At 42.9% G+C, this 10,706-nt stretch overlaps 1 protein-coding gene across 2 annotated transcripts; it reads left to right on the top strand.

Moving 5' to 3' along the window:
* The first annotated feature begins 1,386 nt into the window (after nucleotides 1–1,386).
* On the top strand, nucleotides 1,387–10,471 carry ATP5MF (ATP synthase membrane subunit f). 2 transcript variants are annotated; one of them, XM_090276670.1, is made up of 4 exons: nucleotides 1,387–1,471; nucleotides 8,125–8,232; nucleotides 9,498–9,614; nucleotides 10,329–10,471. In XM_090276670.1, the coding sequence occupies exons 1-4, from the start codon at nucleotides 1,459–1,461 to the stop codon at nucleotides 10,355–10,357; spliced, it is 267 nt and encodes an 88-aa protein (XP_090132796.1). In that variant the 5' UTR covers nucleotides 1,387–1,458; the 3' UTR covers nucleotides 10,358–10,471. The 2 variants fall into 2 exon arrangements, with proteins under 2 accessions (XP_090132796.1, XP_090132797.1); XM_090276671.1 differs by lacking the exon at nucleotides 9,498–9,614.
* Nucleotides 10,472–10,706: the final 235 nt, after the last annotated feature.

Here is a 10,706-nt window from a genome sequence, read left to right as displayed (position 1 = left end):
AAACTATTTTATTGTTTATGCTATTATAGTTGTCCCAATTTTCCCCTTTGCCCCTTCCACCCAGGGCCCCCAAGATTTGTATTTTTAATTTTACTTTTTATTTTTTTAATTGTTGAGGTGTGTATGTGTATCTCAATGTGATTTTAATTTGCATCTCCTTGATGACTAATACTGCTGAGCACTTCTTCATGGACTTCTTAAATGTTTATATATTTTCTTCTGTGAAACTCTACTCTCTTGCTCATTCTCTTAATGGCTTAAAAGAAAAGCAAACATTTTAAAGCTGCATTAGGTCTAATTGGTTATTGCTTCTTTGTTCTATGAAATCTTTGTATATCACCAGGTCATAATGGCAATCCCCTATGCTTGGTGTGCCCTTGGACACTTGGTTCACTTAACAACTTCCTCTTCATTTTTTCAAAAGCCAGCCCAAATAAGCTCCTCTTCTCTGAAGTACTCCCAGACGTTCCCCTCACTAAGAAGTCCATATAGCCTCTTGCTGTGCACACATCTATAGCTGTGCTCACACCAGTCTACACATGTATTTTCTGCACAATACCCGATCCTAGAGCTCAGAGACCATATCTGATTGATTTTTATGTCCCTAGTGCCCAGTAATACCAGTATGGGTTTGGTGAGTGAATAAATGGCTGATAAAAATTTTCGAACTCCCCCATGTCACTTTCGCAATGAAGCTATCTGTTTACTGGTCCAATTCCTACTATCCACCCAGTTTAGTCCTTTATTTTCACACACATTGTTTCATTTAACTCCTACCACAAAGATGCCAGGTAAGCATTACATCCCTATTTTACAGAGAAGGAAACTGAGATTCAGGGAATCAAAGCATCATGCCCAAGTCAGTATTGCTTAACCAGCAATGGTTAACGTAGCCTTTCCACAGAAAATAAGAATGTGGTCAGGTGTCATTGTTCCTGAAAAAGAACTGGCAAAAAGAAGGGCTGAAATTGTGAACGCCTAGGGTCTTGCATACCTCTGTACTTAGAACCCAGCCCAGAGCTGGGACACATAGGTACTCTTGAATCGAACCTACTTGGAACCTAAGCCTGGGCACAGCTTTTCCTGGTGGCTGTGAATTCCTTGAGAGAAGGAATTAACCTCCCATCCAGCACAGTTGGGTGGAAGGATCTTGACGTGCTCCTGCAAGTTTTTAGAACAAATTTAAGGTGACAGAGTAAGAAAGCCAGTATACTTTTTCCTTCTTAGAATGGGGAACCCAGGCTGAACCCTACTCCTACCCCTGTCCCCAACTGAGAGGGACCCGGGATTTTCTCCTCTAGAGACTTCGCTCTTCGCCTTGTTCACCTGCAGCCCCAGGTGAGAGCAACAGACGCGACCTGCTTCCCGTGAGCCTCTGCTCTTCGCGACCTCGGGGCGCGTGCGCCCTACCCAGCAGTCCTAGCGCGACCCTGCAGAAGGGACACCCCGGACTCCAAGATGGCGTCAGTCGGTGAGTACCGAGAACCGCTTAGAGCCGGTGAGGTTAGAAGCAGGAACCGGGTTAGGGCTCAGAGACGCAGTGGGAGGGGAGGGAGCTGCGGAGCTGCCTGTCTTTCGTTGAAGACTCGCCGCCACCTCACCCAAGTCGCACCGAACCCTTTGCCAAATGTCCTGCGCCTGCCGATCTTTTTCTGCACTCCAGGCCCCTCCGCGGGCTTGGGACTGCGCCGCTTCGGGACTCCCACCCTCTTCCCGCTCAGGAATAGCTGCTCTCGTCCCCGCCGCGACCCAGGAGCTTTGCACTAGAACCATACGTGCAGATTGTGCCCTTTCCAAAGTTGAAGTTCAAATTAAGCTTCAGGAGAAGTGTAATGCCTAGGACAGTGCCTGAGACAACGAAAGGACGCATGTATGTTGACTGCGCCGAATAGGCAGGCTTTGAGAGGTGAAGTGACCTATTCAAGGTCACACTAGTGAGAGGGCCGAGCTGGGATTCAAAGCTAGGAGTTTGCGGCCCTGTGGTAAACAATTGGAATTACAAGGATGATCTTAGGACTAGCAGGCGTTTTGGTGACATGTCTGTATAAATCTCTACAGTCATCGAACTGTACACAGTGACTTATTTAAAAATATGATTTTTATTTATTTTTTTTACTTTTAGAGAGAGGATAAGGGAGGGAAAAAGGGAGAGAAACATCGATCGGTTGACCCTCTCACACCTCCAACCCGCGGACCTGGACTGCAACCCAGGCATGTGCCCTATGGGGATCAAACCGGTGACCTTTCGGTTTGCAGGCTAGCACTCAAATCTACTGAGCCACACCAGCCAGGGCTGACTTGAATTTAATTTAATTTTTTTTATATACAATGCGGAAACCACGTATAACACCCAGATCCTCAGTAGCCTTGTCAAGAAGTCAGTACCGCTTGTTGATCCCATAATAAAGATGAGGAAAATAACGTTTGGCGATGTGGTGTGGTCTGCCTGAGATCACCCAGCATGATAGTGGCAGAGTTTTGATTAACCTAAGGTGTGTCTTACACCAATTTTTGTATTCTTAATTTCAGCCTGGATAAGTGAAAAGGGGAATAGAAAAGATGAGAATGGTGCTGTTCCCCTCTGTAAAAATGGGCATGAGACTATCCATAGGTGGTTGTGTTTAAATAAGAAAACGTGAAAAGGAAGCATTGAGACTTGGCATCTTATTTAAGCAGAGGGCTGTGAAGAGCACTATGGACTAAGGATTTAACACCTTAGTACAAGTAAGGTACTTGGAATGCTGCCTTACGCTTAAACTCTGACCTTTGGGCATGGTCATGTCACATTGGCACATACAGCATCATTCAAGGAGAGGGAATAGGAGTCCAAGTCTCTTAAGTACTGCTGATCTTGTAGATGATGTCTGTTGCCAGAGCATAACGCCAGTAGTTATTAGTAAATAGTGTGATGAAAATATGAACTAATAGCAATAGGTTAGTTAGATCAGGGGTTGGCAGACTATGGTCAATAGGCTGGATTTCCTGAGGCCTATTTTGTCTGTGAGCTAAGGATAGTTTTTATGTTTTTATAAAAAATTGCCCAGAAAAAAAAGACTATTACAGAGGCCTTGTGTGGCCTGCAAATCCTAAACTCTTTACTATCTGGCAAACTGCTGGGTTGCATATGCTTCTTGAGGTCATAAAATGAGACCATACTTGTGGTATTTCCACAATCTTCACTGAAAGTCTGCCATGACCAGGAATTGTGTATGTGGGTGTACCTACCTTCAGATATCTCATAGAAAGACAAATAATAGTAATTCCCATTTATACAGTACCTGAAGCTAAGTACCAAAGTGGGTACTATTCTTACCTTTATTTTACAAAGGAGAAAACTGAGGCACAGAGAGGGCAGTAACTTGCCCAAGGGCACACAGCTACAAAGTAGCACAAAACTCAGAATACTGGACTCTAGAGACTGCTCTGTTATCACTGCACTCCACTGGTGTGAACCAGAGACTTGCAGAGGGCTGTGCAGCACTGGAGGAGTGCTGAGGGAGGGTTCCAGTATGGCTGTCAAGCACTGAGTTCTTTGTCTTCCACTAAAAGAGAAATTCTGGAATAAATGTAGAAGTATCTCTAATGGATCTGATTGCCCCTTGGAGTTTTGTGATGGTGTTGTACTTGTTCTTCTTAAAACTAATGTGATTTTTTTCTGTGCTCATAAATTTCTTAATTTTGATTAAGGAAACTTCTCTTCATAGTACAGAGATACAAATGTATAGAAAATGATTGTTGGCTTTTTCTCCTCTGATATGCCAAGCCACACCATGCCATCTTCTGAATGTGATCATGAGAATGCAAAATATGTTTTTATAGTTTTTGTGAATGTGAAAAAGCTTCAGCGGACCCAGAAGTGGCCTGATTTTTTTTTTTTTTTTTTGACTCACCCGCCTTATATCAGTCAAAAATATTTTGATATAAACTACTGTTCTCGTTTTGCATATTTCCTCCAATATAGTTCTGTTTTCAAAAGCACTTTAAAACTTTTATTATGGAAGATTTAAAATAACAAGGAAACAGAATAATGTAATGAGTGCTTTGTACTTATTACCCAATGTCAGCAGTTAGCAACATTGTGCTATTCTAGTTCCATCTATTCCTTCATAACCACTCCCCACCACAATGCCATATTTAAAGCCAGAGTTGGTTTTAGAATGACATGTTTGCCCTCCTTACAGCATGCAAGAAGGTTTTGAGAGTGTAGCAAAGGTATTACTATATATGTTCTTATTCAAGAATAAATGTGGCGCCCTGGCTGGTGTGGCTCAGTGGATCAAACCAAAGGGTCACCCGTTCGATTACCAGTCAGGGCACATGCCTGGGTTGTGGGCCGGGTCCTCAGTTGGGTGGGCGCCTGAGGCAACCACATATTGATGTTTCTCTCCCTCTCTTTCTCCCTCCCTTTCCCTCTCTCTAAAAATAAATAAATAAAATCTTTAAAAAAAAGGAATAAATGTGGTGTACTAATCCTTGGACTAAAAGTCTGCTGATTCAAATGAAGACAAACCTGGAATATAAAATATGTACTTATTAAATAAAATTAACAAATGGCATGGGCAACGTGATAGAGAAGGTATAGGTCATTTTCGGAGGACACTGTTTGGTGTTGAGCTTAATATCGTTTGACACTAAGCTCTCCAACAGAGAGATTTTGAACATATCTTAAAATTCATTTGAGAATATCTGACATTTCAGAAATATTACCAGTCACAGATTTCTGTTTGTAAAAGAACTAAAGGGTGAGATTAATCCCTGAAGTCCTATGTGGTTAAAATGTCCTAAAGTATGGTTTATGTGCTCCCCTCCCCCTCTGCACTTTACTCCTTAAAAAAGTTTCACATAAACCTTAATGAAATTTCAATAATAATAATAGCAGTTTACAATTCTGAGTACTGTTCCAAATGCTTTTAACAAATTCTCATTCAAGCCTTGGAATAAACCATTTTACAGAAAAAGAAATGAGCTCACAGGTTCTATAGAAGGGAGTGCAGGCACGCACTTCAGAAGGGAAGGAGGCCTTTTAGGAGATGATGTCAAAGTTGAGATAATCTTATGAGGAACCTGGGGCACTCAGGTGAAAATAATTCTGTTGCATATGAGAAACAGAAAGGTTTTTGGCTCAACTGTGGTGAACCCAGGAGGATGAGTGGATATGTTGTCTTCCCTGATAGAATGTTGGCTTCTGAAAGCAAGGTTCCCATTTGCAGTCACTGCTGTATCCACAGTTCTTGGCGTTCTGCTTGGCACACAGTAGGTGCTCCATATTTGTTGGATGAATCTAGATGGAAGGTTGGGGCAGTTTGTTTGGGACAGGCAGCCTAAACCATGACCCTTAAACCATGTATGCAAGTCATAGGCTTATGCCTCCACCTGTCACTTGTGGCCTGCTGTGACAAGCACTCAGTCTGGTTCATCAAGGCCAGGGGTCTGGCTTTTCAGACAAGGTGTAGCAGATTAGAAGCTGCTGTTAGTCTTGCATTTCTCTTTATGGCTTGACAGTCCTTGCCCTTAAGGGTTGGGAGATGTCAGGAAACCTTTGGGGTTTCCCTTAGTGGATTCTTGAGACTAGTCTTCAGGGGGATAGTGTTTCCTTGGATCCCCAAAATGGAAAAGAAATCTTGGGGTGAGTCAGTCTGGTTCCTCCTGTGGCTGGTCATCTTTAAGAAGGGACTTTAGGCCTTGATTTCTTGCCCTGAAGAGGGTACCTGCTAAGCAGCTTTTTAATGTTGACCTCTTGGGGAGGACAGGGGAAGGGAGACCATTCTCTCATGAGCATCTGGATACTCACAGCTCTACCCCTACTCAGGCTCTCCTTCCTGTTTTATGCCCAGAGATGAGTACAGTATGGCCTCAACTAGGAGCCCTTCCTCTTCAGCCCTCAGACTTTCATTGAAATATAATCTGGGGCCCACTGAGTCATTTGGAGTAGTTTTTACTGTCATTTGACATCTGTTGTCCCAGTAGGATTCTTTTTTTTTTAAGTATATTTTATTGATTCTGTTGTTACAGTAGTCCCAACTTTTTTCCCTTTGCTCCCTTCTGCCCAGTACCCCGCTTCTCTCTAGCAGCCCCCCCCCCCCTTAGTTCATGTCCATGGGTTGTGCATATAAGTTCTATGGCTTCACCTTTCCTATATTATTCTTAACTTTCCCCTGTCTATTTTGTACCAAACAATTAAGCTTCTTAAATTCCTGCACCATTTCCTCATTTCTCCCCCTTCCCCCTCCCAGCTGATAACCTTCCAAATGATCCCCTACCTGTGATTCTGTTCCTATTCTGGTTTGCTTAGTTGGGTTTTGTTTTTATTTTTTAGATTCAGTTGTTGATAGTTGTGAGTTTGTTGTCATTTTAAAGTTTGTAATTTTGATCTTTTAAGTAAGTCCCTTTGACATTTCATATAATAGTAGCTTGGTGATGATGAGCTTTACCTTGTCTGGAAAACACTTTATCTGCCCTTCCGTTCTAAATGAAAGCTTTGCTGAATAGAGTAATCTTGGTTGTTGGTCCTTGCTTTTCATCATATTGAATACTTCTTGCCAGTCCCTTCTTGCCTGCAAAGTTTCTTTTGAGAAATCAGCTGACAGTCTCATAGGCACCCCTTTTTAGGTAACTCCCTGCTTTTCTCTTGCTGCTTTTAAGATTCTCTCTTTGTCTTTAACCTTTGGCATTTTAATTATGATGTGTCTTGGTGTGTTCCTTTTTGGATCTAGATTGTTTGGGACTCTCTCTGCTTCCTGGACTTGTATGTCTATTTCCTTCGCAAAATTTGGGGAGTTTTCCTTCATTATTTTTTCACATAAATTTTCAATTTCTTGCTCTTCCTCTTTTCTTTCTGGCTCCCTTATGGTTTGGATGTTGGCACATTTAAAGTTGTCCCAGAGGTTCCTAATCCTCTCCTCATTTTTTTCAAGTCCTGTTTCCTCATTCTTTAGTGGTTATTTCTTCCTTATGTTCCAAATCATTGATTTGAACCCTAGTTTCCTTCCCTTCACCATTGGTTTTGTGTGGATTTTCCTTCGTTATTTTTTAGCATAGCCTTCACTTCTTCCCTTATGCGTTGTCTGTACTTAAGCATATCTGTCAGCCAGTGAGCATCTTTATCACCAGTGTTTTGAACTCTGCGTCTGTGAGGTTCACTATCTCCTTGTCGCTTAGTTCTCCCACTGGAACCTTGATCCGTTTCCCCTTTTGGGCCATACTTCTCTGTCTCCTCATCTTGATGGCTCCAGTGTTTGTTTGCCTCTGTGTCTTAGATAGTAGAGCTCTCGCACCTGTTATGTTGTAAGAGGCAGAACCTTACGTATTTGTCAGTATAGGGCAACCTGTTTCACCACCAGTAGGATTCTTGAAGTAGAAATCAGATTGGCTTCAGGAGCATGGGGACCAGACCTGAGGTTGAATCCTGCCTCCACTGCCTGCGTGCTGTGTGACTTTGGCCAAGTTGTCCAACTTCTGTGAGCCTACCCGCCCCCTTATAAAGGCATCAACTACTTGCTTCAAAGATTAAATAAAATGGGGGCGGGGGGGAATGGGACAACTGTAATAGAATAGCAATAAAAAAAAATTGAAGGCAAAAAAGATTAAATGAGCTAATATATGTAAATACTAGTTTTGCAGTAATCTGTTCTGCCCTCCACTTTATTACTTTCTTCTTCATGGCCCTTAGTTCTCTTTTTAGTTATTTTCAGCAAGCTGTTAATTAAAATCCTGTTTTTAACTAATCTGTCACTACAGCAGTTCTACCATTATAGAGACTCTGGATTAAAATAGTGAATTAGCTACACCTGGCAGGTGTAGCTCGTTTGGAGCGTCGTCCTGTACACCGAAAGGTTGTGGGTTCGATTCCCCAGTTGGTGTGTGTTCGAGAGGCAACCAATTGATGTTCCCCTACGCCTACTTCCTCTCTAAAAGCAATAAAAAATGTCCTCTGGTGAGCATTAAAAAATAGTGAATTTGGTATGACATATTTATTCATGTTGCTTATGTCCAGCTTCTTTGTAGTGATGTTATTGAATGCCTCCTTATTGAATGAAATGAATGACACAAAACGATGCCATTTGTTATTGGGAGATTTTTCAATGTGTGTTTTTTTTTGTTTTTGTTTTTGCTTTTCCTAATCAGTACCATTGAAGGAGAAGAGACTCATGGATGTCAAACTAGGGGAGCTGCCAAGCTGGATACTGATGCGGGATTTCACTCCTAAAGGCATTGCTGGAGCATTTCAAAGAGGTCAGAGCCTTATGGATATGTGTAAACAAAAACAGATCTCTGGTTCTTCAGGTTTCTTTTTTTCTCTGAGTTACTTTGTGTAGTAAAGGCCTTGTCTCAGACCAGTAAGTTATATAGAGGACAGGGAGAGTTTGTTAGCTCTTGAATTTCCATTTGTGGTCCTTTCAAAGACTGGCTGTGAGATACTTTAGCCAAGAAAGTGTATTCTGTTGTTTGGAATCAGTAGTTTCCTTGATCTTAGAGAAGTATCTATGAGCACTTTCACATCATAAGACTTCTTTAGGAGAAAAATGAGTGAAGCATAGTAGATATCAGACTAAAGTATAACGCTCATCTTCCTACCAGGCAAAACATCCACAATGAATATTTGAAATGACCTGTCCTTTAGGTCCGTGCATTTTAAAGTTCAGGGCTAGTCAGATAGTCCTGTGGAACCTATGTTATGTTCAAAGAATAAAGACCCACCTCCTCCCTTGGGGGCCCGCATGGTCTCCAGCCTCCTCAGGGCTCCCCTCCTGTGTGTTCTAATTCTGGCCTCCCTGTGGCTCTCTTGTGTGCCATCTTTCCTCCTGCTCTGAGTGTCTTCAGATTAGACTTTTCCCCACACTTGGTTACATTAGTCCCTGACTCAGTGGAGATGAAAGTGGCTTGTTCATACCCACAGCTCCCTGCAGTGCTCCTTCAAGGCATCCCTCACTATTGTAAACTATGTCCTTCTATGACTATTTCATTCTTTTTCTATCTACTAGCCATTGAGCCCCAAGAGGGCAGACATTGTTTTCTCACTGGTGGGGATACCTAACAAAAACGCACAAAGCCTTCCTCCTCACCGAGTGGCCCTTATTGAGGTTTGGATTCTGTCGGATTTAGAGTAAGCTGCTGGCAGACAGGTTCTGGGTCATTTCATGAATGGAATTCTCAGGATGGCTTTATGTAATTTTAGCCTGATGTTCTCCCTCTCAACCTTTCCCAGGCTGGAGGTGCGGGTGAGGTAGAAACAAAGACTGAGGAGCTGAGCCAAGTCTACAAGATCAAGGCCAAAGGGTGGGGGCAGAATCAATGTGGGCTCAAGATGGGGCTTCACCTGGGCTTGTGGGGACACAAGATGCTATGGGGCATTTGTACTTTAACCTTTATCAGTGTTTGAATGTAGGATCATTGGCCTAAAGAGCCAGAGCAAGACTGGTTCTCTGAATGTAAGCCAGACTCGACCTTGTGAAGCATTCACAGCAAAGCAGGACAGTGACCTCCTCTCTTGTTTGCAGGTTACTACCGGTATTACAACAAGTATATCAATGTGAAGAAAGGGGGTGTTGCTGGGATTTCTATGGTGCTGGCAGCTTATGTGCTTTTTAACTACTGCCGTTCTTATAAGGAACTCAGTAAGTGTCCCTTGCATTTCCTTGCTTTCAGTAGGGTTTCTCATGGGAGGGTGGCATTGGTTCACTGTCAGATTTAGAAGTTCATCATTTTACTGACAGCTGAAGAAGTGGAGGGACTTGTCAGAATATAGTATTTAGGATATTAAGTGAGAAAATTGTGGCAAAGAGAACAAACAGGAAAAATAAGACGAGGCTGGGGTAAAGATAATACTTAGTAAGCATTCTCTAAGATATTGCAAGCTTTGCCAAAGGCTGATGGAAGTTTTGGCTTCATTTTCTTAGCAGCCCTTGCAAAGAGGGAAGTGGTATAGTCTGGTGTCTGTGCAGTGCTCTGGAAAAGCATAACTGTTTCTGTCCTGAGACCCAGGAGGAGCTTGTCCAATAGGTTCCAGAAAGTGTCATTAGTGGCCACTGACTGGGTTTATGGCTGTTTCTGACAGCACCCAGCCCTGCCATCCTGTGGCATTTGGTGTGATGCAGGTTCTTGGGAGCTATTTGTCTGAGTGAGTGTGTGTTCTTTCTGGGAAGGAATAGGCTGACCAGGGGATAGATGAGCACCTCAGGTGCCTACTTGTCCCCACGTCAGCGATTGGGTTCTGGGTAATTTCCTGAAAGGAATTCTCAGGATGGCTTTATGTGATTGTAGCCTGTTCTTCTCTCATCTTGTGCTTTCACTGTACATTTTAACTTACCATTTTGCCTTTCTAACTTCAGAACATGAGCGGCGGCGCAAGTACCACTGAAGAGGACCCAGTGTGGATTCCGTATCCCTGACCATTATCTTTGCACAGTACCCCTGAATCCTTTCATATTGTAATTAACACCTAATAAAAGATGGCTGGTACTGGGTCGCTTCACTGGTTTGGCCTTTTCCCTGTACTCCAGGAGGTCCCCTTGCACAAGGTTGGATGAGACTGCTTTCCCACTCCCAAAGGGGGACTGTTCAACAGCCCTGGGTTTTAAGCCATGAAGCCTTGGGCACCTGCATTACTTGTCAGCTCAGTGGGTGGGTGGTCACTTAGCACTACCCTTTCAGGTGTTTTCCTGCCCTTTGCCTTGAGTGTCCTAAACACTTTTGGCCTTTTGTCACCT

The sequence above is a fragment of the Furipterus horrens genome, unplaced genomic scaffold, assembly GCF_987537825.1.
Source record: "Furipterus horrens unplaced genomic scaffold, mFurHor1.1.pri manual_scaffold_5, whole genome shotgun sequence".
Lineage (NCBI taxonomy): Eukaryota > Metazoa > Chordata > Mammalia > Chiroptera > Furipteridae > Furipterus > Furipterus horrens.
The sequence above is the reverse complement of the archived record's forward strand: the minus strand, read 5'-3'. Positions and strand labels throughout refer to the sequence as shown.

Bases quoted from the DNA above. Each gene is read 5' to 3' on its own strand.
- ATP5MF (XM_090276670.1), top strand. The intron at 8,233-9,497 runs GTCAGAGCCTTA...TCTTGTTTGCAG, and splicing joins TGCTGGAGCATTTCAAAGAG to GTTACTACCGGTATTACAAC. The intron at 9,615-10,328 runs GTAAGTGTCCCT...TTCTAACTTCAG, and splicing joins CCGTTCTTATAAGGAACTCA to AACATGAGCGGCGGCGCAAG.